General features: G+C 45.3%; 1 protein-coding gene across 6 annotated transcripts in view; it reads right to left on the bottom strand.

Annotated features, from left to right (window-relative positions):
- Positions 1 to 993: 993 nt before the first annotated feature.
- Positions 994 to 27,028, bottom strand: part of SLC8A1 (solute carrier family 8 member A1) — a 313,517-nt gene continuing 287,482 nt past the window's right edge. For 5 of the 6 annotated variants that reach the window (XM_045009040.1, XM_045009044.1, XM_045009039.1 and 2 more), the window contains 2 exons: positions 11,815 to 12,090; positions 994 to 1,502 (listed from right to left, as the gene is read on the bottom strand). In XM_045009040.1, coding sequence (XP_044864975.1) covers positions 1,126 to 1,502; positions 11,815 to 12,090 — 653 coding nt within the window. In that variant the 3' untranslated portion in view covers positions 994 to 1,125. The remainder of the gene's footprint in view (positions 1,503 to 11,814; positions 12,091 to 27,028) is intronic. The other variant, XM_045009042.1, reaches the window with a different exon arrangement.

Genomic DNA, 27,028 nt, shown 5'->3' with positions numbered 1-27,028 from the left:
AGCTGCACAGTTCTTTGTTATTGCTTCTTAAAAACCCCTGTGCAGAGAGCTAAAGGGTTAGTCACTTCCCCTTATCCCATTAAGAAAAAAACCAAACCCAAAACCAAACCTGGGTGAAAAGAAAACTCACTCACTTCTTCAGCATCAGATCCACACTGCTGAATGGACTATTGCTACACAATGCTATATACAGATAGGGGTTACTTCATTCATGCGAAGCGTTACAAGGACCACAACAGCATTCCCAGTCAGGAATATGAGATGGGAGCAACGCACTAGGGGCTGGTTAGGGAATGGACGGCAACACAAGTAAAGCCCCCAAGATTCTGTCAGAACTAAAACAGGGACTTGAGACAAAGGGTTTGGACAGGTGCCTGCAAGGCACAGCGGGGAGGTGTGGGGTGAGCGGGCTCGCTGATTTTGTCTGCAGGGTAGGGGAGAGGCCATGAAGATCATAATACAGCCAAAAAATAAGGAAATGGCTCGCACTGTTCTTGTGACTCTCAGCGTGTCAACACTCTAACAACTGAATAATAAATCGGGCATCCAAGCAAGAACAGCAGTGGGATTTCCATCCTATTGGTAGAAAGCTCTTGAACCCCTGGACTTCCTTCTTCAGTCCAGACTCTTGTTTTCATTCAGTGGGGACAGATCTGCATGTCCTCAATATATGAAGGCAAATAGACTTTTGTAAGAAAGTCATGAAGTCCCCTATTCCTTGCCTTCCCTCCACCACTTGGCTTCTTAACAGCTATTCTGGCCCCGGCATTACTGAAAAGCCCAAATTACATTTCAGATCAATCCTCCCCAGGGGTCAGGGTGGGAGCAACAATAAAGTCAGTATCATTCGCTCTTGTAGGTAGAGTTGCAAAGGTGGCCCTGCATCCATGCCTCCTTTAATATGCTGCAACCCCTGGTTAAGAATCTTGCTGAATTCTTACTCCTACCTAGTACAGAGAATGCTCTAAGCTGCATTCCATCAGCAGGTAAGTGAACATGGCAAATGTCTTTTATTTTTCCTCTGTTCATTATACACAATGTTTTGTCTCTATCTATATCTATATAGCTTTCTATATAGATACATATAGATCTCTAGCAATATATTTACTATCTCTGATTGTTCCTTTAGAAGCCCTTTATGTGGCAGTAGGCTTCCAGAGATGAGAACAATATGTACAAGAGCCAAAGGAGCACAAAGAGGGATGTTGTCAGAAGCTTGGCAGTCCGCGGCCCACCCAGCTCACCTCCAATCTCCGGTCTCCGCCGGTAAAGCAGCACGCCCACACTGATAAAAGCAAAAATGGTGAAGAGGGTGACGGAGAAAGCCAAGGTGCCGGGGGAGACGTAGAACACTTCCCCATTTGCCGCGTGGTAGATGGCAGCGATGGACCAGGCCACGCCAATCCCCAGGAAAACATTCACAGCATTGCTCCCGGTGACGTTCCCGATTGAGGCGTCAGCATATTGATCCTGCGTAGCCGCCACTTTGCTGGCAAAGGTGTCTGTAAAGCGAAAAGAAAAGCAGTTAGTCAGGTGGCAATAAAATAAGTTGCCTTGAAAAGGGCTACCCTGGTGTCACTGCAAGTCCTTCCTATTGGAGAATGGAGCTCCTGACAAGCTGATCTAGCTAACAGCTTGGCATCAAAGGTACGTCTCCACTGCAGATGAAAGTGGGACAGTAGCATGGCTGGCTAAACCTGAACGAGCTTTAATCTAGCTATAGCAGGGTGTATGTGGTGGCATGAGCTTCAGCATGGGCTAGCTGCCCAGTACAAGCTTGCCAGGGACTCAGGCAGCTAGCCCATGCTACCGTATCGACACTACCCTTATTATCCCTGCTCACTAGAGTAAAGCTAGCCCAGGCATGCCCATCCATGGTGCTATCACACCTTCGCTTGCAGTGTAAACATACTCCCCAGAGACTGGACCCAGATCCCACCTCCCAAAGCTCCCTGCAAGAGTTAGAGGACTCCAGACAAAACACTTCCTGACCTCTTCCCTCATGTACACTTTCTCTTGCCTGAAGCTGGCAGTCTCCCCATCTCCTCAGGCCTTTTCTTTTCCTGAGAACTAGCTCCTGGGCACCTCCATTGTACAGGAGTCACTCACTGGCTTATGGCTTCCTCCTTACAGAAAACAAATGCTACAAGAATCTACCATCATCTCTCAAAAGGCTGTAATAAGTGCTTCCACAGGATGCAGTATCTTGGACCATTGCTGTACAATAATGTAGCACTCATATGACAGGTCCTTTGCAGCTGCATGGGTCTCTGGGAGTTGGCTCTCCTGGGTGACAGCAAACCAGACAGCATTCCCTGGATGTGGGTTTGGCTGGAGTAGTGGTTCTCAACCTATCTACCATTGTGGGCTGCATATGCAACTCTCTGTGTGTTATGCAGGCCACAGCCACACAGTATATATACTGCCTGTATGGCCCTGGGGATGTCATATGGGACACAGCTGTGTGCTGATTGGGCTGCAGATTGAGAACCACTGATCTGGAGAGATGTGTAACAGGCTGCTTACAGGTGGTGGTCCCATGGGGTAGGGATAAGTTGGTTCTGCTGACTCACTGAGTCAGGTGAATATTTACTACACCAATGGAGAGAGGATCTAGGGTGTGTGCTGAGCAGTCCTAGGGGAGGAACTCTAGAAACAGCCCAGCCAAGGGAAGAGGTTTGAGCTGAATTTGATGTTATGGTGTTAATTTCTCTGCCACTCTTGCTCATGTTGAGTACCTATTGAACTGCGTAGGAGGAAAGATGGGCTTTGCAGTGAGAACATTCACACATCAGGGTTTTGCAAATATCTGAACAGCTCTAGCCACATTTCTGTGAACTATAACACAAAGGAGACTTCATGATCTCTCCCTGGTGGTCTATTATCCTTTCTACACAGTGCACTGCGGCATGCAGCAGGAGAGCTGCTGTCCATACCACCCTGCAGGGGCACTGCCTGGCCTGTAGGTCAAATTACCTGGAGTTCCTACTCAGACCAGACAGACCCCCACTCTAGGGCAGGCACCTTTTTAGACTTCAGGGACTTCAATGGGTATTTTTATTAGGTTACACAAGTTAGCGAAGCCCCTACTAAAAACTCTGGAATGGTGCCTATTTAGGATGAATACATTCGAAGGGTGCTTAGCTCTGACATAGCGCTGTTTGTCTGCAGACACCGATGCCTTCCAAAGGAAATGCAGTGGTCTGTAGCCATTTACAAGAGCAGCAAGCACCAGTTATGCAGCAATGTTGTACATTTATAATGGGCCCAATCCTGCACTCCTTGAAGTTAATGGCATAGATCCCACTGACTTCCACGGTCCAGGATCAAGGCTGGAGGGCCTCACCCCGGGATACTCTGTACTTAGTTGTGCATGTCCTTTATGCCGGTGCCTTCCCTCCCTACAGCACATCTCATGCAAAAGCCAGGGACAATTGTAGTCCCCATGACTGAAGAAGCCCAGGAATTTCCCCCTTGTGTACCTGGGGTCAGAAACTACCTCCTAATGTGGGAGTTGGGTCCTGGTTCGCTGCAATGGCCCGTGGAGCTAGGTGGGCATGATGAGGGATGCAGGCTGCACCATCCTAATGGATATACAGAGTGCATCCTGGGGAGCTGGCTAAGGCATGCTCCTGTCTCAGAGCTATGATGTATTCGCTCTGAAGGCTAGTGGCTAAATGCTATAATCTGCCTCTTGACAAGCTGTATAGCTACTAGATATGTATTTGTACTCACTCACTCACATGTGGCAAGCATGGCAATTGCCAACTTATGCCTAAAAGAAATCATATCGAAAAGCCAGTTGCATGGGTGCATATGTGCATTTGATTTGCACTACCACAAGGATGAAGCCAAAGCAAAGACACAAAGACATTTCATCAGATGGCATAAAGGCAAGATACAAGAGGCAAAACTGGGATAGCTATAGCCTTTGTGCTTACGCTTGCCTCCATATTCTCCACACAGCCTTGCCACATTGACTGCCCAGGAAATCAGACAGGGGTCTTGTAGGGAAAAGGCTGTATTGTAATGCACACACGTAAGAGGGCAGAATTAAGGTTGTGCCGACACTTTTCATGACATGATGGACTGACTTCTGTTGGTGAGCAAGCCAAGCTTTCGCACTTACACGGGTGCTTCTTCAGGTCTGGGAAACATACTCAGTGCTCTGGCCTATGCTACAGAATTACTTTGGTATAACTACATGTTCACACCCCTAAGTGATGCAGTTACACCAGCCTAAGCGCCAGCATAGACAGTGCTATGTCAGCGGGAGGGCTTCTCCCACCAACATGGCTACTGCCTCTCAAGGATGTGGATTAACTGTTGATGGGAGAAGTCTGCCCAATGGCATAGGAGCATATTCACTTAAGCACTACGGTGGCACAGCTGGATTAGTGCAGCTGCACCCATGCATCATTTTAAGTGTAGACCTGTCCTGAGTACGGGTCCCAGAACTGAAGAAGAGCTTTGTGTAAGCTTGAAATCTTGTCTCGCTCACCAACAGAAGTTGGTCCAGTAAAAGCTATTACCTCACCCCCTTGTCTCTCTAATATCTGAGACTGACAAGGCTACAACAACACTGCCTACTTTTCATGATGATATTCCCTGAGCTCTGTGCGCTTCAGCTTGCCACCTTACCTTGCTCTTAATGAAGGATTTTTGTAATGGAATTTTATACATCTCTTCCCTGTCTCTCCTGAGTCTTCTTCCCTAAGCTAAATAGGCTTAAGACCTGATCCTGCAAGTTATTCCACATGGGTGGCTGGATGTCTGTCCACTGATTTCTATGGGGTTCTGCATGCTCCACTTGCTGGATCAAAACCCCTATCTTTACAAACTCTTTCCTCATCCTAAAGTCTTTCCAAGCCTCTAATGATTTCCTTTGCCTTCCTCTGGCCGTTTCCTATTTCTGCTATCTCCTTTCTGAGATGGGGTGCCCAAAGTGAGGGCATCAATTTATTTATTGGCTTTATAATCTTGTCAACCTCACTCTACATCCCTTTCTTAAGAAACCCTGTTAACCTCCTGGCTTTCTGATCAACAATGAGCAGAAGTTTGCATTGAACTATCATGCCAGGCTGATGTATTTTTCCTGAGTGCTTGCAATTAAGTTAGAACTCTTCCGAGTATGACTTGCTCAATGGTTATTCCACTGTGCAGTACCTTGCTATGCTGTATTTCTGCTTGACACCATCTTGCCCAAACATCTAGCTTTATAAATTCCTCCTGAAGTACCAGGCCACCCTGTCTAGTCTGACTCAGCTCAATAATTTTGTGTACTCCAGCTTTTTTTTGCCTTTAAAGTAAAGCATCTCCTGTTTCAATAAACGGCCCTATTTAACTGTTCCACCAACAGCTCAAGGCATGGCTCTGGATTAAATTTCTTACTGATATAGCTGGCCGAAATTTTTCTATCAAAACTTGGTTTGCAATAGAAAATAGGGTTTTCAACTCAGTGAAAATCTTGGCAGAAAGTGACTGCATTCCTCAAAAAATTGGAGGTTTTTAGAGCAGGTGGCACAACCCCTGTCAGGGAGGGGGTTTCTGTTCACGTTTGCTTGGTCCTGTCTCAGCACAGGGGCTGGATTTGATGACCTCGCAAGGTCCCTTCCAGCCCGACATGTCTATGATTCTATGCCAAGGCCATAACTAACCCCCCCCCATCACTTACCCACTAACTTTATTTTCTCCCTAATATTGAGACACTAACTCATGGCCAGGAAGTGATGCATCCTGTTTAGTCACCTCGCCAAACAATTGCTTTTACTGGAGGAAACTGACCATGCAGTGGCATTAAAGGGATGAGCACTATTTCGTTTAATTATTCCTATTGTTGATACTTTGCTTACTTAGCTATTAATCAAACAGTGGCCACAGGCCCAATGAAATGAGATTATTGTAATTGATATGGCACATTCAAGAAACATTAAGGCACTGTATTTTTGTATTAAGAATGGAAATGATTAGGCATTGTTCTGTGAATATCCAGTTGCAGTTTTTAATATATGAAAGATTATTAGGCCAGACACTTTATGTTCTGTATTTTGCCTCTATTTAAATAATGATGGTTAGAAAAAAGGGCTTAGCTTTTCATTACAAGTCATCTGAATCAGACACTGCACTGTGCATTTGCCCTCTGCACTCCAGTCCACCACGCTGCTACAGAGCACAGCCGTTTTCCTCCGGTGTGCACCTGGAGCCTTACAGGCATAGAGAAGTTGTAAGTGATATTTAGAGCATGCACTATGGATTACAAAGAACTTATTTCAAATAAATGAGAACAGACATACCCACAAAAAGCAGAATTTTCTATTTTGTAGCTCAGTACAATAAATGTAGTTTTGTTAGCCCTTCTGGGACCCAATGGGACTCCTGGTTGCTCCCTTGCACTGAGAGGTTCTGTATGAGCACCCGCGTCATTAGTTTTATGCAGCTGGACTAGTTTTGGTCATGTTCTCTTGAATGTCAATTGTGCCTAGCTGGCCCAGCCCATAATAAGGGGTGGAGGGAACAGTGGAGACATTCTGACACAGGAGACACAAGGCATCCTGGAGCAACCAGGTCCTTAGGATGTAACCTCCAATTTGTGAGTCTGTCCTTAATGAAGGCTCCCTAGCTTGATTCAATCTCTTAAAAGAAGGCAGAATGCCATGGAGTATGGAACTATAGGAATACTTAGAACAGCTGATAATACTGTGCTATGAAGAACACTCTCTTCTTTGCCCCATTGCTAAGTCTCCACTAACCATGACTGTTTCTGAGGCAGTCTAATCAGTCCGAGACCTATCTCCAAACAACAGGTATTAGAGGACTCTTCAGATGTTTCACTAGAAACACTTCTAGTAGCTATTCACACTCAACAACCTAATTTTGATTCATGTGGATCAAAGCTGAATCTGGTCTCATCAGAGGTGTTCCATGCAGAACAAAGAACCTGAATGCAGAAAAATGTGTGAGAGATCAAGGGAGAAGATTAAAGAAGCAGAAGTTCAGAATGAGAACATGGGACAGCAACTCTGGCGGGGGTTTGAATAAAAGACAGCAATTTTCTACACTGAAAAACTGAGGGCATGGAAAACTTTTTAAAGCTTGCAGAGATATTAGGTATTTTGGAATCTGTGGAAAAGAGGAGTTAGTTTGAAATACTTTCCAGGGTACTGAATTGTCTTCTCCAATTTCAGCTCCCTACCCTATTGGATAGTCTCAAAATATTCTGCATACCTTTCAAATCTCTCCCAGTTTAACAAGTGTCTGCTTTAGCTGTCTCAACAAAAATGGTCACATGGTAATTTTAGCAATGCCATTGGAGTGGTATTATGACTATGATATGGAGGAGGGAAAACATACTACTTGTAAAGAAACTGATCTTTACTTTCCTCAATATCAGCAGAACTATTCAAAATTGTACCACATGGAATTCTTCTTTCTAGGTTTCCAAGTTTCCCACAAAACTGAAGCTTAAAGATTTTTTTTTAAAAATCACGGTTTTTTGTAAACTATGATTTATTTTATCTACACAATCAGTTCAAAAGGATGCTTGTTGAAATGAAGAGGATGGTGTGGGTCTTGATGAGGCTGTGTCAGATAATTCTTTGTTACCTGACTACAACAAAGGGTTGTCGGTTTTTAAACCTCTCCTTTTCTTTTGACATTTTTTGTTTTCATGTTCGATGGCAAACCAATAGCTTGTGTGTCTGTCCCTTTCCATGCCCAAATGCAGTGGGTCCAGTTCACACACCCTTCCTCACACTGACTAGCACATGAGCTGTTCCAGTGGTTTCTGTAAGGAGCTGGGTAACTGGGGTGGTGGGGTTGGACGATGCTGGGAGAGGGATTCTGGTGGGAGTGCAATTAGAGTCAGTGACGCTGATATTGTTACTGGGGCATTGTGATTGGGGTGGTAATTGACAACATCTGTTATTTGGAGAGAGCGAGGTCATAGAGTGTAAGGCCAGAAGGGACCGCCAGGTCATCTAGTCTGACCTCCTGCCTAGCAAAGGCCACTAAACCTCATCCAGTTACCCCTGTATGGAGCCCAATAACCTGTATTAGACTAAAGTATTACAGCCCCCAGGAGACTAAAATGCAGGGACAGGGAATTGCTAGAGGGCATGTAAAAGCTACTAGGCAAGAAAGAAAAGAAAGGCAACTGAGTAGTAACATTCTTGGTACATGAACAGGCTCTTCTCACAAAGGGGCTCAAGGTGCTTTATGCCCATTAATAAACAGCAGTGCAGCATCTCCCGCATTTCTGGTTCTGCAAAACCAAAGCTGATCCAAAACTGTTACTGAGATGAGACATGAGGAATCTTTATCCCACCCAGTCAATTCCTCCTCTTTGGTTGTTTGGATAATATGAACCTCAGAGCCCATCCAGGCCTGGTTTTTGTTTGGAAAAAATAAAACCTGACTAATGAGGTTTTGCAAAAACAAGACACAAGACTCCTTGTCCCATTTCTAATTAGCACACAGCATCATTTGTTGAAATACAGAGCTGGTGATTCCAGTCACAAGCTCCCTTTGCCAATGGGTCTGGTAACACCCAATGCCAGCTGATAGGAGGTAGGGAACATGGTGCTATTGGGTCCATGCCACCCCCTCTTCCCAGTCCTCTCTGAAAGCTCCTGTAAGGGCCTGGGCAGCTCCCTTCCTTCCCTGCCAGGCTTCTCTCTGCTCCCTGCAAGGGAAGGCAGGAGGACAGGGGACCCAGAGCTGCAGTGGGAAGCACCTCTCTTCCTACCCCCAGCAGCCAGCTGACAGCCCCTGTCCTGTGGAACATGACCAGAGAGTGAGATGAGCGAGGTGTAGAGGCTGACCCGCCTGTGATATGGGAGAGATGTACAGCACAGTGCAGCTAACAACTCTGGGAGTCCCTGGTGAGCCTTCTCTGTATGGCTACTGATTCCTTACACCTCTGTCATGTACCCTTTTCTCTGTCTCCTCTAAGCTCCTCTTCACAGGGCTCTCCCCAGGTTGCTGCCCACTCTCCTCACTCCTCCATACCTGCTCTGTCCTTTGAGGCAAAATGGAGCTGTAGCGAAAACAGCATCCAGGTGAGGGTATACCACTGACTGACATAATGGTGAGACACTATTCTCAATATTATTTTCTAGGCCATCCCTTTACCTTCTAATGTTTTTGTTCTACTGCAGCTGATGTTTAGCGACAGTGGGACAGACACTGAAAAAGGGACTTACAAAAGGGTCTTAACTATTTAAACACACTGTACATAATTTCCAGTTATGCCAGATGAAAAAACTCAAGTGTCACTCTGCATTTTGCTAATGGTTCCCAGTTAATGGTTGCCAGTAAAACAGCAGGAGTGTCTGAGAGAAATATGCACTGTGGATCCATGTAAATCCAGATTTCAGAGTAGCAGCCGTGTTAGTCTGTATCCGCAAAAAGAACAGGAGTACTTGTGGCACCTTAAAGACTAACAAATTTATTGAAGCATGAGCTTTCGTGAGCTACAGCTCACTTCTTCGGATGCATAGAATGGAACACACAGACAGGAGATATTTATACATACAGAGAACATGAAATGGTGGAAGTATGCATACCAACAGGAAGAGTCTAATCAATTGAGATGAGCTATCGTCAGCAGGAGGAAAAAAACTGTTTGAAGTGATAATTAAGATGGCCCATAGAAGGTGTGAGGAGAACTTAACATAGGGAAATAGATTCAATTAATGTAATGACCCAACCATTCCCAGTCTTTGTTTAGACCACAGGTAATTGTGTCTAGTTTGCATATTAATTCGAGTTCAGCAGTTTCTCTTTGGAGTCTGTTTTTGAAGTTTTTTTGTTGCAAAATTGCCACCTTCAAGTCTGTCACTGAGTGGTTAGAGAGGTTGAAGTGTTCTCCCACTGGTTTTTGAATGTTATGATTCCTGATGTCAGATTTGTGTCCATTTATTCTTTTGCGTAGAGACTGTCCAGTTTGGCCAATGTACATGGCAGAGGGGCATTGCTGGCACATGATGGCATATATCACGTTGGTAGATGTGCAGGTGTACGAGCCCCTGATGGCGTGCCTGATGTGATTGGGTCCTATGATGGTGTCACTGGAATGGATATGTGGACAGAGCTGGCATCGGGCTTTGTTGCAAGGATAGGTTCCTGGGTTAGTGTTTATGTTGTATGGTGTGCGGTTGCTGGTGAGTATTTGCTTCAGGTTGGGAGGCTGTCTATAAGCGAGGACTGGCCTGTCTCCCAAGATCTGTGAGAGTGAGGGATCATCTTTAAGGATAGGTTGTAACTCCTTGATGATGCGCTGGAGAGGTTTTAGTTGGGGGCTGTAGGTGATGGCTAGTGGCGTTCTGTTACTTTCTTTTTTAGGCCTGTCCTGTAGTAGGTGGCTTCTGGGTACTCTTCTGGCTCTGTCAATCTGTTTTTTCACTTCAGCAGGTGGGTATTGTAGTTTTAAGAATGCTTGATAGAGATCTTGTAGGTGTTTATCTCTGTCCGAGGGATTGGAGCAAATACGGTTGTATCTTAGAGCTTGGCTGTAGACAATGGATCGTGTGGTGTGTCCGGGATGGAAGCTGGAGGCATGTAGGTAAGTATAGCGGTCAGTGGGTTTCCGGTATAGGGTGGTATTTATGTGACCATCGTTTATTAGCACAGTAGTGTCTAGGAAATGGACCGCTTGTGTGGATTGGTCTAGGCTGAGGTTGATGGTGGGATGGAAATTTTGCAACAAAAAAACTTCAAAAACAGACTCCAAAGAGAAACTGCTGAACTCGAATTAATATGCAAACTAGACACAATTACCTGTGGTCTAAACAAAGACTGGGAATGGTTGGGTCATTACATTAATTGAATCTATTTCCCTATGTTAAGTTCTCCTCACACCTTCTATGGGCCATCTTAATTATCACTTCAAACAGTTTTTTTCCTCCTGCTGACGATAGCTCATCTCAATTGATTAGACTCTTCCTGTTGGTATGCATACTTCCACCATTTCATGTTCTCTGTATGTATAAATATCTCCTGTCTGTGTGTTCCATTCTATGCATCCGAAGAAGTGAGCTGTAGCTCACGAAAGCTCATGCTTCAATAAATTTGTTAGTCTTTAAGGTGCCACAAGTACTCCTGTTCTTTTTATGTAAATCCAGAGTAATTTATAGCAATATACCAGATAGCAGAAATTGGAGCTGTATGTTTTATCATCAGTAGCACCAACAGATTAAAATGACAGTAAGAATAGCATGGCCAAAAATACTTTCCTCTCATTTCACTGGCTTTCCATTCACTTATAAACCAATATTAGTGGCGCAGAAAAAATCTTTGGGATCTAAAAGAAACAAAGAAAGGCTTGCCAGACACAGTAACTATTTCTGGAATGGATTAAGGACACTTTGTTTTAAGGGGATTTTTAAAAAACCCAGTCCAGTGCAGTTAATCTCATACCTACATGAGGTGTAAAAAAACCCAACATTCTGCAGGCAGTGGAGAAAGCAAAAATGTGGATTGACACATTACTTTTGCACTCCATGGAACAACTAGAAGTCTATTCTGAGGAAGAAAACTTGGGTTTGCTGAAGTTAAGACTGTAAATATCAGTTACAAGTTGTTATCAAAACATTAGAAAGCCTGAAAATTCAAAGCTGAAGCTATACTTAAAATAACCCACAGCCGCCACGAAGGGAAACACACCACTGGGGTCTCCCATGGTGGTGTCAGTGTTACTAGTTAGCTCTTCCTGGAGCAATCAGACCTGGATTGCAGCCCGCTCCCTCTGAATCCCGAATACACAGCACAGGGGAAAGATGGCAGAGATCATGTCAGGAAATTAAATTATTTTTTTACCTGGCACTGATGTTCCCAATGCAACAAACACGACTGCAGTCACTGAATCCTTCAGGCCAATGGTGCAGCCAAAATGGGATGCCAAATCCCCGATGAAAGCCGTCAGCAAACCAATCATTAGGATGGAGACGACGAAGCAGGCCCAGCCATTCCAGTAGTCTGTCGGGGGGACGAAGGCGAAAAGGACCTTCCAGAAGACAGTCAGAAAGTGCATCACATAATCAAAGCAGGACGGCAGCTTCTCTTCCCCACATTCATCATCGTCATCATCCTCGCCTGCAGCAACAACACCAGAATCTGATTAAACCCAGAGCTGCACAACTGGGTCTCCCCGCTTCTGTCTAAGTACTTAGACAGCTCTTTGTACTGTACTGTTTGAGCCTCACCCAGTCAATAATGGAGTTTAGTCTCAACACTCCCCTGTGAAGTAGGGATGTATTATTGTTATTATTGCCCCCTTATTATGGATGGGGAAGACAGGCCCAGAGAGAATAATGGTGAAATTTTCAAAAGCACCCAAGTAATTTAGGACAGTAAATCCCACTGACTTCCAATGAGCTCTGTGCTCTTAAGTGAGCTAGGCACTTGGGAAAATACCATCCCATGACACTTGCCCAAGGTCACATAGGTGACTGTGGCACAGCAGACAAGCGAGGCCTATATTTCCCAACATTGCTAAGCCTTTGTAGAACTGATGTCTTTTGGGTGAAAAACTTGAGACACTCGGAGGGCTGCCAAGCCTTGCCCCCACCATCACAAGCAAGCCCATCATACAATCTCACTCATAAATGTGTCCAGCTCTCTCACTGGACAAATTAAGTGTTTGCTCCCACAACTCCTACTGAAAGGCTGTTTCAGAACTGCACCCTTCCGATGGTTAGAAATATGCTTCTAACTTCTAGCCAGAATTTGTTCCTGGCCAGTTTATCCCTACTTCTTCTTCTGCCACTATTGTCCTTAACCTTAAATAGCTGGTCACCCTTCCTGGTGTTTACCCCCAGTGTAGTTATAGAGAACAAATGTATCCCCCCTCTGCCTTTTCTGTGCTCGGCGAAACAAGCCCAGACCTTTTAGTACTCCTCTCATACAACAGGCCCTCCAGTCCCTGATCATCTAGTAGCTCTTCTCTGCACCTGTTCCACCACTGCAGTAGTTGCAACATCCACTCTAAGTTGAGGGCCAGGAGGGAAACAGGTTGTTGGTTTACACTGGAAGCCCCAAATAAATTACTAGAGGGGATTAGCTCCACCCCCCCCCCCACACACACACAACACAGAACTAAGAACATCTGTTAATGGGAAGAAAACCTGGACATTTGAAGTCTGTGATGGCTCTTGATTTGTTTCACCGATTAGAGACATTAGAAGCCAGAGAATAGTGTCACTGAACCGAACATGGTCAAGAGTGTAGTGACAGGGGCTGAGGAAGATAAAGCTGCTGAAATGGAAGGTAATAAGATCACTATGTTCTGAACAGGGCTGGAAGAGGAAGGATGTGGAAGGAGTGAACCTAAACCCTGCTCAGAAACCTTCTTCAGGTTCAAAATTATTATTAAATTGTGTTAGGAGCTCCAGTCATGCCCCAGGACCATTGTGCTAGGTGCTGCACAAACACAGAAGCTCCCAAACTTCCTTTTCTAGACAACTCTGTATTTTATATGCTTTTATCATTTCCCCTCTCGCTCATCTTCTTTCTGAGGTAACAATCCCAATCTTTTCAACCCCCTTTGGATGAGTTTTTCCCCAGGCCCTTGATCATTCTTGTTGCTCTTCTCTGAACCACTCCAGTTCTACAATATCCTTTATGAGGCGGGGTGCTCAATACTGCACATGGTGTTCCAGATGAGGCGGCCCCTCATCTTGCTGATTGATAAAAAGGCATTATTAGACAATTCTCCATCACATGCTTTATGCGTGTGAACAGCATGTTAGGTAGTTTGATCGCACTGTGCATTGCACAGAGGTCTCCGCTGAGCTGTCTATAATGATGTCCAGGTCCCTTTCCTGTGCTGATACTGTCAATTTAGGACCCTGTAAGATTTACGAGTAGTTTAGCCTTCCCCTCCCTGCGAAGTGCATTCCTTTGTATTTATCAACAATGAACTTCAGAGACTGCTGCACTGGGGAGAGGGGTAAAACAGGGTCTAGCCAGGGCCAGCCCCTTCCCCCCAGCAACTCCCTGGGCCTAGAACCATGTAGGGAAACCCCCAACAGTCTGGTGAAGTAGACAACCATGTTGCTTTGGTGAAAAGCTGCAGAAACAGGAACCAGCCAGAGGCTCCAGCTAGTCAGAGCAGGAGCAGAATCAGCCAAATCTGGATCCCCTGGAAATTCAGAGAACTTGCTACAGTTTTGACGGGACTTTCTCTTTCCTATGCTGATTAACTGTTTGCTCCAACCCACCATCTCCCTCCCAGTCTCTTCATCTCAGCTTCACTCCTCTCCTGCTCCGTTCCCTTCATTGGCCTCTTCCTAGCAACATCCCCGCTCCCTTTCCTTGTCTTTCCGTTTAGGTTATCCCCTCTGAACTAAACCTGTGACCGTACTTTACCTCTCACCACCCTGCTGCATGATCTTGGGCAAGTCATTTCTCTGTCTGTTCTGTTTAGGCTGAAAACTCTTTGGGGAAAAGTCTCTCTCTTGCTATTTTTTTTTGTTCAGCACCTAGCATAATGAAGCCCTGATCTCATCTGTCTAGGTCTTCATGTAATACAAATAATGATTTAATATTGTTTTGGTCAGCTTCCCTATCCTCCACAAAATGCATCCTTTGCAATCTCTTAAGCATCTGCCATTGAGTTACTGTGCTCCTGCTGCAGAAGCGGAAAGGTGCAGCAGTTCTGCCTGTTTTAAGGGTGTTTGTCATGCTGAAGTGTCAGCATGCCCCCCAGGTAAAGGGGTGATTTGCCTCTTGCCTAACTGGTCTGAATTCTTAGGGGTACTAAACTTCTACCTGACAGGAAAGACACATTGCTGAGCTGAGAATTCAGTTCCAAGGTGGGATTTAGACCAACAGTACAATGAACTATAACGTCCAACAGCTCTGACAACACACCAACGTACAAGAGACCCCTCTTGACTTCAGGAGGCTGCTGCTCTTCTAATTTCTCTTTGATTTGCCCAAAGTGCTAGTTTAATGGGATCAGAGACAATGTTTAGCTTACAGCGTCAATCTGGGAGGTGTGTTACAATTCAGGGCCAGTGTTCTTCCCTTCTTCCCAATGCTCTAGACTTCAATTTCTAGTCTGTTTTGACATCCAGTCTCCATGGCTTTCCAGGCAGAGGATGCTGACAGGTCTGATGGAACCCTGTGGGCTGGTAACATGCTGACTTACTCAGGGGGCTCCAACCACACGGCTTGCATTCCTCAGTATTGGAATTTAAGTTCCAAAGCAATAAATGGCATCCACGAGTCATAGCTGAACTAACAGTAGCCAGGCTTCACTGGTTGAACAGAGACGCTAAAGGATGATCTTACAGTGAAGGCAGGTGAGGGATGCAAAAGATTGGTGTATGATCTCCAGCTCTGGCAAAGACACCCTGTGTGACCTTTGGTAAGTCACTTGATCTCTGTGCCTCATTTTCCCAGCTGTACAATGGGAATTGTAAATGGCACCTTTATCCCTTGTCTATCTGGATTGTGAGCTCTTACTCTGGATATGTACAGCACCTAGCCCACTAAGGTCTCAATCTTGGTCAGGGTCCCTGGGCACTAGCCAAGAGATGGTAGGTTCACATCTGTGTCAAGTCCATTTCCTCTGGAATATCGACCTAGATTTCCAAAAGCAGCTAGGGATTTTGTGTGCCCAACTTGAGACAGCTTAAAGGGACTGTCAGAGCAGGGGCTCAAACCTTCTGAAAAATCAATCTCTTTCAGGTGCCTCTTGTTAGACACCCACAATTCCTGGCCATTTATGAAAAAAATTAAGGCCATTACTTTCTTCTTCTCCTTTTGTTTCCTACACCATGGCCCTATGTGTATGTAGCTCTATGTACACAGAATACCTAGTCACAGATGTTCCACAAAGACAGAGCAGAGAAGTTCTTGCAAATAGGGAGACCCTCATGTTTCAGCTTGCAAAGGAAAAACAAATGTAATGATGTCACTTGGTTAAATCACAATGGCAAAAGGTGGTGGCATTTATATCTCCCCTCTCTTACACCAAGAGTTGTACAATACACAAGATCACAACTTTTGTGCTGGTCAGAAATTCCTTAAACTGAAACTCAAACAACTAGCCTAAAGCTTTATGGACTGTATTCATTTCCTAATGAAATCAATAGGCGTATTTGCACTGACCTTGATGAGAGCTAAACTGCACTAAACCAAACTGTGCAACAGGGCATCCTAAAGATGTAGTGAGTGGTAATTAACAACTAGCTTGCGCTTGAAGGGGTAACTTGCAGTTGTCCTTTTAAACATCTGTGATCCAACTTGTCCCTTAGATGTGCATGGCTAGCAACAGGAGCTGCACATGGGCATCCAAGTACGGAATCTGACTCTCATCATTTTCCTGCAATGCAGTTTCAGTCTGTGCAACAGAGCTCCAGGCTAATTTCTCTCAAATTTTGAAACGCTATGTGCTGCTTCCAGTAATAAAGAATGCAGGCAGAGCAGTAGATGTTTTAGGAATAAGTTCTTCCAGAACATTAGAAATCAAAGGGGCAATAAGCCAAGAAGGACACTCAGGTTGACTTCAGTCAGTGAATGATCGGGTCCTAGCTGGTCAAATATATCTCATCTAAAGGAACCATTTGCACTAGCCCTAATTTTTGCACAAGCACCTTTTATCTACCAAGCCAGGAGAAAGATCTCTTAGTTGTTAGGAAGGCTATAAGTATTGTAATAACGGTGTGCAATTTTCTTAAGCTCCCACTGCTTGCCTGTGTGAGCATTTTCCTTTCTATATCTCTTTATGCAATGGTGGCACATGTTTTGTGTTAATTTAAAAGTAAAATGTATAAACACTCCTGCAAGGAGTGTAAAACAATGTTGCTGTGCGTTATGTATTTATTTGTGAGCACCAACTAAAACTGCATTCAAACGGTGGCACAACAACATAACAAAAGAATTACCAGAAGTGGCTCCCAGTAATCCTGGATTCATTCCACCTGGCTTCTAAGCCCTCCAAACTTTGTGGGTCTAAATGTTTTTCACAAATCAAGCTATGGAATCTGTGTCTCACTCAACACTTCAAGATCTTGCAATTTTGCACTGAAACACCATAGCAGCTATCAATCGGCAACTTTGAGTGGTGGACAGAAGACAAGGAGAGGGAGAGCAAAACACAGGAAAGTCACAAACATGCAGGACCAAACTGTGGCAAACAGCATCCCCAAGTTTCAGGTGTGACAGAGCCATGCTTCATTCAACATGCACCTTAAAACACAATGTTTAATATGGTAGTAATAAATAATAGGAAGCTTGATTTTATTACCTTGGTAGACAACAAAGGAAACTCAAAACAAACTCTGCTATATACTGGGGTGGAGGTGGGGTATTTATTTAAGTCTGAATCCTGTGCAGTTCTTAGCTGATCCCACAAAGACTGGGCTGGCTAGACACATCTCTTCTAGTATTATAATTTGCAACAGGCATTTTTAAGTATCTACAGATCTGTGAGGCAGTGGAGCTGTCGCAAAGTTAAAATCTTTAGGGAGATGATGAAATAGATTTTTAAAAATGAATCTGAGTGCAGCTGTCAAAATATTGGTCTGGATCTGTCTATCATTTTTCTGAGGGTTAATAATGAACCTCTCTCTAGAAGAGCGAGGATAGAGGTTGCTAGGTTGCTTAGAGAGCCATATGCACCCACTCTGGGATGTTAGGCCAAAAGAATACGAGGCATCTTTGCTGCAAGAGAAACTTCCCAACCCTAAAAATAAAAATAATAAGAAATAATAAAAATTTAACATTTTGCTCTTTAGTCACCCGTGTTGTAGCTCAACTGAAAGGTATGCAAGAGTGACTGGCTGGGGGATGCTGTCTATGGTTTTTGTTATACAGAAAGCCAGATCAGATGATCACAATTGTCCCTTTTGGCCTTGAAACTCCATGATTCATGTATTACTGAATCTAATAAGCACACTGCTATAGAGAGCTGGCCTATATATTCTAAACAAGTTATTTCCAAGCATTGTGCCCCTCCTAGCTGTACATCTGGACTACAGCTGCAGTACTGCCAACCCCAAGTGTAAAGAAATAAAGAAAAAACAACCACGAATCAAGCCCGCCCAAAATCATGAGATTTAATATAATTAATTAGTTAATTAAATAAAAATGCCGTTGGGATTGTTATTATTTTCCTTCTGGGTTTTGAGCCTTCATGGTGTGCTCAGGTCACGGGTTCAAGTTTTTCTCTGCAATCAAGAGAGCTAGAATATTACTTTTTTTTTAAATAAAAGCTGAGATTCTCCTCGTGATCACAGGACTCCAAGGGCTGGGGCTTTAAGAAACTCGTCAAATATTGCCAGAATCACGATAAACAAAATCACAAGACCTGACAACACAGTTAAAGATGCTCAATGTCAGCTCCCCACCCAATTGCAGAAGCCAGTGCAAGATTTTCAGGGGGACTCTCACCCATCTATGTGTAGGGGGACTGTGGGGACAGACAACCAAATCTCCTCGCCCCCACACCATGTATGCTAACAGGAATAAGCCCCTTCCCTAGGGTGACCAGATGTCCCGATATTATTGGGACAGTCCCAATTTTAGGGGACTTGTCCCAACCGATGTAAGGTCGGGCCGCAGGACACACTTCATCCCGATATCGGGACCGTCTGGTAGGACCGCAAGTTGCTGCTGGCGCCACTCACCTCTTCTTCCTGGGGCAGCTCCCAGTGCCCGCCCGCCGGCAGGAGCCTGCAGTGCAGCCCCAGGCACAGAGGCAGCGAGGAGGTCTCCGCCGCGTGGTGCAGGGGCGGGGCTTGCAGGCGCCAGCAGTGGGCAGAGAGCCCCCGCCCCCGCCCGACCTGACCCGTGACCCTGGGAGCCAGAGGGACCTGCCTGCCGGATGCTTCCCGGGACCCACTCCAGGTAAGCACTGCTGGGACTCACCTCGCCCCCTGGTAGGTCCCTCTGGCTGGGAGGCGGGGAGGGAGGGGTTTCTGCGTGCTGCCGGCACCTGCAAGCCACGCTCCGCAGCTCCGGCAGCTCCCATTGGCGTTTTTCGCAGCCAATGGGAGCCACGGAGCTCACGTTTGTGGAGGGTGCAGCACGTGGAGAGTCTGGAGACTCCCCTTGCCGCTCTCACCCAAGGAGCCAGAGACCTCCCAGCAGGGCTGGTGAGTGCGGCCAGGGAAGGGGGCAGGGTGTGATGGTGAGTGTCTGGGAGGTGTGTAGGGGGTGCTGGCCTGTGAGGGTGTGGAGGGCGCTGGGCAGAGGGGAGGTTTGTGTTTTGGGATGCTAGACAGTGGGGGCGTGTTGGGGGGGTGCTGGGCAGTGGGGGAGATCTGTGTGTTTCAGGGCACTGGGCGGGGGGGGGGTCTGTGTGGGGCGTTGTGGTGGTGGGGCTGTGGGGAAGGGCACAGGGAGGGAGGGGAAATCTGTATGTATTGCCCAGGAACTACAGCCTTTGGTGCATCTTCACACGCAGGAAGTGATATTTCAGGGCGCTTTTCAGATCTAGGTAGCCTACAATCTGATCCCAAATGCCTGATTTCTGATTATTAAGAAAGTATTAAATCTCCATTAGGATTATCATCCATCATCTCTATCAATCAGCTTTTCTGAGTGAATGATGGGTGTATATTCAAATATATAATAGAAAGTGGGTCTCTCTCTTTCTACACACACACACCCTGAACTATGTCTATCACTGCAATGATAACTGCACACCTGTGGTTGCCTTTGCTATAATATGGGATGCGATAAATAATTGATTTTGGATTAGGTTCTTTGGTCTGTAAACTCTGGCGCAGGGGCTGACTTTTACTGTGTTTGTGCAGCACAATTGGGCCCTGATCTTGGTTTGGGCTTCTCAGAGCTACTGTAATATACATAATAAAAAACCAATAGCTTTTGTGAGGATGGAGTTTTAAAAGTGAAATCATGTCCCGCAAGTTTTGTCTCCAGATACAATGAAAGACAAAAAAAACTCTCTTTTTTACATGAATCACACATGAAAGTGAACTCATCCAGTTTGGATTTGGACCTATCAAGTACTCCATTTAAAATGTAGGGGAACTTTCTACCTATAATCATGATACCTCAGTTATGTAATGACTAAAGAAAGGGAATCCCCCATAAGAAGGGCTAGAGATATGAATCTGTCACTTCAGTGTTATGTAGTTGTTATTGATATTGAGCCAGCATTTATAAGACACTTTGACCATAACATTCCTTACAATCAGAGCTGTTAATAAATATGTTTGAAGTGCCCCCTTACTTGAAGGACAGGGAAAAATATCTGTTCACTATTTGTTTTTCTGTTAACATTTATAATAAAATGTAAGATCGACAGCTTTGCTCAGAATGGAAGGAAATTACTTAAAACAACTCAAGGACATTAGATTTTGAACTCAACAGTAAGTAGAGTGGGATATCTATATCTATGTATAGAGATATAGATTTTTTTTGCGGGGATGGCAATCTGTACAGATATACGTTTTAAAAGAATAAATTTGAAACTTTATCAGACTTTAAATTATGTGTATTAAACACTCTGATTAAGGGCAAGTTAAATACCTGTTGTGGGCTTCACTTGTTATGACATGTAATTATCACTCTGAAATAGGGGAACACTATGAGTGGGATTTTCAAAAGCACCTACAAACTGGGGTGGCTGCAAGTGCTCTGAAGGACAGGGTTAGAATTCAAGATGATCTGGACAAGCTAAAGAAATGGCCTGAAATAAATAGGATGAAATTCAATCAGGACAAATGAAAAGTACTCCACTTTCGAAGGAACAATCAATTGCACCAATACGAAATAAGACAAGACTGCCCAGGAAGGAGTATTGAAGAAAAGGATCTGGGGGTTATAGTGGATTAAAAACTAAATATAAGGCAACAATGTAATACTGTTGTCCACCCCCCAAAAAAAAGAAAAAGAAAAAAGGGACCATCATTCTGGAATGTATTAGCAGGTGTGTTGTAAACAGGACATGAGAAGTTTCAGAGTAGCGGCCGTATTAGTCTGTATCCGCAAAAAGAACAGGAGTACTTGTGGCACCTTAGAGACTAACAAATTTATTTGAGCATAAGTTTTCATGGGCTATAGCCCACTTCATCGGATGCATGCAGTGGAAAATACAGTAGGAAGATATTATATATATATATATATATATACACATACACACACACAGAACATGAAACAATGGGTGTTACCATACACACACTAACGAGAGTGATCAGTTAAGGTGAGCTATTATCAGCAGGAGAGAAAAAAAAAATTTTTGTAGTGGTAATCAAAATGGTCCATTTGCAGCAGTTGACAAGAAGGTGTGAGGAACAGGGGTGGGGGGAGAATAAACATGGGGAAATAGTTTTACTTTGTGTAATGACCCATCCACTCCCGGTTTTTATTCAAGCCTAATTTAATGGTGTCCATTTTGCAAATTAATTCCAATTCAGCAGTCTCTCATTGGAGTCTGTTTCTGAAGTTTTTTTGTTGTAATATTGCGACTTTTAGGTCTTTAATCGAGTGACCAGGGAGATTGAAGTATTCTCCGACTGGTTTTTGAATGTTATAATTCTTGATGTTTGATTTGTGTCCATTTATTCTTTTATGTAGAGACTATCCGATTTGGCCAATGTATATGGCAGAGGGACATTGCTGGCACATGATGGCATATATCACATCAGTGTGAATGAGCCTCTGATAGTGTGGCTGATGTGATTAGGTCCTATGATGGTGTCCCCTGAATAGATATGTGGACAGAGTTGGCAACAAGCTTTGTTGCAAGGATAGGTTCCTGGATTAGTGCTTTTGTTGTGTGGTCTGTGGTTGCTGGTGAGTATTTGCTTCAGGTTTGGGGGCTGTCTGTAGGCAAGGACTGGCCTGTCTCCCAAGATCTGTGAGAGTGATGGATCATCCTTCAGGATAGGTTGTAGATCCTTAATGATGCGCTGGAGAGGTTTTAGTTGGGGGCTGAAGGTGATGGCTAGTGGCGTTCTGTTACTTTCTTTGTTGGACCTGTCCTGTAGTAGGTGACTTCTGGGTACTCTTCTGGCTCTGTCAATCTGTTTCTTCATTTCTGCAGGTGGGTATTGTAGTTGTAAGAATGCTTGATAGAGATCTTGTAGGTGTTTGTCTCTGTCTGAGGGGTTGGAGCAAATGCGATTGTATCGTAGAGCTTGGCTGTAGACAATGGATCATGTGGTGTGGTCTGGATGAAAGCTGGAGACATGTAGGTAAGTATAGTGATCAGTAGGTTTCCGGTATAGGGTGGTGTTTATGTGACCATCGCTTATTAGCACCAGGGTCGCCCAGAGGATTCAGGGGACCTGGGGCAAAGGAATTTCAGGAGCCCCTTACACTAAAAAAAAAAAGTTGCAATATTATAGAATACTATATTCTCGTGGGGCCCCTGTGGGGCCCAGGGCAAATTGCCCCATTTCCTCCCCCCCCCCAGGAGGCCCTGATTAGCACTGTAGTGTCCAGGAAGTGGATCTCTTGCGTGGACTGGCCCAGGCTGAGGTTGATGATGGGGTGGAAATTGTTGAGATCATGGTGGAATTCCTCAAGGGGTTCTTTTCCAGGGGTCCAGATGATGAAGATGTCATCAATGTAGCGCAAGTAGAGCAGGGGCATTAGGGGACGAGAGCTGAGGAACCATTGTTCTAAGTCAGCCATAAAAAATGTTGGCATACTGTGGGCCCATAGCAGTGCCGCTGATTTGAAGGTATACGTTGTCCCCAAATGTGAAATAGTTGTGGGTGAGGACAAAGTCACAAAGTTCTGCCACCTGGTTTGCAGTGACATTATCGGGGATACTGTTCCTGATGGCTTGTAGTCCATCTTTGTGTGGAATGTTGGTGTAGAGGACTTCTACATCCATAGTGGCTAGGATGGTGTTTTCAGGGAGATCACCAATGGATTGCAGTTTCCTCAGGAAGTCAGTGGTGTCTCGAAGATAGCTAGGAGTGCTGGTAGCATAGGGCCTGAGGAGGGAGTCTACATAGCCAGACAAACCTGCTGTCAGGACATGAAAAGTAATTCTTCTGCTCTACTCAGCATTGATAAGGCCTCAGGTAGGGCAGTGTGCAGTTCTGGGCACCTCACTTTGGGAAAGATGTGGAGAAACTGTAGAAAGTCCAGAGGAGACAAACAAAAATGATGAAAAGTCTAGAATGACTTACAAGGAAAAACTGAAAAAATTGGGTTTGTTTACTCTGGAGAAGAGACGACTGAGGGGGGACATGAGAGTAGTCTTCAAGTATGTAAAAGTGTCAGAGGGGTAGCCGTGTTAGTCTGGTTCTGTAAAAGCAGCAAAGAATCCTGTGGCACCTTATAGACTAACAGACGTTTTGCAGCATGAGCTTTCGTGGGTGAATACCCACTTCTTCAGATGCAACGAAGCTCATGCTGCAAAACGTCTGTTAGTCTATAAGGTGCCACAGGATTCTTTGCTGCAAGTACGTAAAAGTTTGTTATAAAGAGGAGGGTGATAAATTGTTCTCCTTATCCACTGAGGACAGAGCAAGAAGTAATGATCTTAAATTGCAGCAACGTCAGATATTAGAAAAAAAATTCCTGTCAGGGTGGTTAAGCACTGGAACAAATTACCTAGGAGGGTTGTGGAATCTCATCATTGGAGGTTTCTAAGAGCAGGTTACACAGACACGTGTCAGGGATGGTCTCTAAAGACTTAGTCCTGCCTCAGTGCAGGGGACTGCACTAGACGACGTATCCAGCCCTATAGTTCTATGATCGTATGACTTTGAAAAATCAATGGGACTTTTGCTCCTGAGTTATGTAGATTCTTTTGAAAATTCCAGTCTATAAACTCAGAATCTTTAGTTACAGGACAAAAAGAGCCGTGACCTACTCTGAACTTCCTTCTAGCTCTAGCAGAGCAGGCAGCATGGATCACCAAAGAAATGCCCAAATATCAGCATTAGAGAGATTATAGAATTCTAGATCATATTCCAGGAATTCATTTCCAGTAGGCTGTAACATTACCAAACTACAGCAGTATTCACTACCAAAAAAATCTGCTAACTGCTACACAATAAAATTAAATACAGAAACGTATCAGGTCTACAGAAACTTTATACCTATAACACCAAACAGATCAATCCTTTCTACTCTATTCCTAGCCATGTTCTCCTTCTCTGCCAATACATCACACAATGAGAAAATGTACAGACCTGACACAGCCTAGTGTACACTGAAATTGTAGTCCTTTATAAACTTCAGCTTCCTATTTCACACAGTGTATTAACTCAGCAGTGTGCAACCAGCAGCACATTTCCATTACAGAATGAAGCCAGGGGACACATGTACCGCAGAGTGGGCAGTATGAAATGTCAGGGGTGTTAATAAATGAATGTGGATTATGTAGCAGACAAGAACTAGGTGGGTGCCTTATTTTTAATTGGCTAGATCCCTGCCAGCGATGGCTTTTATGTGCTGTGTCCATACAGTGCCTAGCACAGTGCAGCCCTGGGCTTCTAGGCAATATAGCCATACAAATGACAGTATCCTGTCATAACTCACTCTCTGATTTAAGAAGAATTCCCACTCTCATTGATCCCAGCAGTCACATATTTTATGATCAATAATATTTTGCAGTACAGAAGTTCCCCAAGCTTGGTTGGGGTCCTATTGTATAGGCACAGAGTAAGAAAGAGGTTGCAAGCTCTTTGGGTCAGAGACTTAACAGAGAAAGGGTGAGAAAGGAAACCAGGATGACATAACCTTCCCCAAGCAGGCCAGAAGCAGGACTTTCACCCCAGGCTTGTGTCCTAGGCCATAGGGCCATGCTGCCTCAGGCCACGCTGGCAGGTCTGATTTTTCTTACAACGTCCCCACGTTGTTGTGGCTGATTGGAGGAATACGCTATGTTGTGAATCAAGCTTTGCATGGCTGAGTGTGCTGTGGGTACAGGAGCTCAGCTGAGCTTGTCACATTTTAAATTTTGGATTGAAGGAGCTTTCTTCTTACAGAAACTAACTAGAAGGCACCACATCTTCTCTGCATTGCTGCTGTCACTCAGGGCTGTATTTCTATTATAATAGCAATACAAGGTAGTATTTGGGGAGAAACAGTGGAGCCAAATAACAGGGGCTCTCACGTAGGCCTGGAATCCAATTAGGAGCTTGGTACTGTTGCTCTACTGGCAAGGAGACTTTAAAACAAGGCTCTCGTCTCTCCCCCAGGCACACGCCCCTGGATGAGACAGCTGCCCACAGCAGACTCAGTGCATGGGTAGCACTGAGATTTCTTCCAAGTTGTCTCCTCCGGGTGAAGCTACACTGGCAAAGCAGGCTGGGGGTTCATGCCACTCCCCTGGATGTCCCAGCTCCACCAGCAATGTTCAGCAGCTCACCAGCACAGCAGGCTGACAGTCCCAGCTTCTCAGCTGAGGCCTCCCAGATGCACTCTGCTTGCCCTGGTATTGTAGTTATCCACAGCAGACACATCAAAAGCTCGCCTCTCACTCACTCTCTGGCCTGCCTCTGCTGAGTCCCAGGGATCCACCTAGCCAGGGTTTTCTTTACAGCATTTTCTGAGACTGAATGCAAGAGGCTTGATCCTGCCGCAGAGTCAATGCTCAGCGCTTTCTGTGGTTTGTTTGGGAGCATGATCCTTGGCAGTCAGCTCTCAGCACTGCACGACCCCACACTGAACTCCTGACCCTAACTCCTGACCCTATTCTGCACAGTGACAACAATGGCCCAGCAGTTAGGTGCCAGCATGGGACTTGGGAGACCTGGGCTCACTTGCCTGCTGTGCCACAGACTTCCTGTGTGAACTTGGGCAAATCACTTAGTCTCTCTGTGCCTCAGTTTCCCATCTGTACAATGGGGATAACTGCACAGGGGTGCTATGAGAGTAGATACACTAGAGACATGAGGTTCTCAGATACTATGGTGATGAGGACCTGTGAAGGGGAACACTCACAACCTGTGCCGCCGAGAGTGGTCCGGCAGGGGTGTGGGAGGCTGCCTTCTGCCCAGGCATTCCCCTGTCTTACTGCCATTCTGCCCTGCAGTGGTCTGGCCTTCCAGTGACGCAGCCCTCTGGTCAAGTCACATGTTCAAGCCCACCTCTTTCGGGCTATTTCTAAAGAGCCCAGTAACGGGCAAGTCCTCAGGATTAAGCGAGAGAGTCAGGGCTTCCCCTGGAGTCTGGGTCTCGTGCTCCAGAGCATTGTATCTTCCCCAACAAGGGAGACTTCTGTGGTTGTCCCTCTTTAGGGGTGGGTAAGAGAGCCCAGGGCCTCCCCTCCACTGGGCTCCAATCCAGGGCCTAACAGAAGGCAGCTAAATCCTGCGCCCTGGGGTGCTAGGCGGTGCCTCCCTGCATCACTCCCTACCAGTCCCCTCTCTTCCCACAGGGTAAAGTAAAGAACTAAACACCCAAATAAAGTCTCTGACCTTCAGCGAGTCCCAGGTCCCATCTCTGGAGGCTGATTCAGGTCTCAGGCAGCAAGAACTCTCAGGGTACCCTTCCCAGGAGCTTAGCGTGCAGGTCAGATCACTTCCACATCCACCTCCCACTGAGCTACTCTGCTCCCCCTTTTAAACACCTCCTCCAGCCAGCACATGCATTGCAGGTGGGGTGGGGAAGGGGAGGAGGGACACCTGGGTCCAGAGTAGCTTTTTACCCAGTCCTTTCTAGTGTGGGGTTTGTATACCTCATCACAGGCCACAGAGGCACCTAAGATAGATGTAGTTCTGCAGCTCGACTGCATTTTGTTCTCTCTTTTACCACCTCCATCCCACTCTCAGCACTGCCATTAAATCTATCAGGAGGGTGGACAGTGAAACTCCCAAGCCTGTTCAATGGATACTCACCGAGCTGGGGAGTGGATACTCCCTTTGGTCCCTTATGTGGGAAGGAACAGGCCATTCCAAAATGTCACCGATTCCAAAGCCAGCTAGCCTGTACTGCAGCCCATTACGCAGCCAGCGCACCACTGGGCGGCTGCCATTCTTGTGGCATGTGATGTTCGAGACCAACAACAATAATTAGGTTTTGGATAAGGATGACTAACTCAAAATTATTTTCGAAGGTACCGAGTTATCCATGGGCCTCATTACTG

This window comes from Mauremys mutica, chromosome 3, assembly GCF_020497125.1.
Source record: "Mauremys mutica isolate MM-2020 ecotype Southern chromosome 3, ASM2049712v1, whole genome shotgun sequence".
Classification (NCBI taxonomy): Eukaryota; Metazoa; Chordata; order Testudines; family Geoemydidae; genus Mauremys; species Mauremys mutica.
The sequence above is the reverse complement of the archived record's forward strand: the minus strand, read 5'-3'. Positions and strand labels throughout refer to the sequence as shown.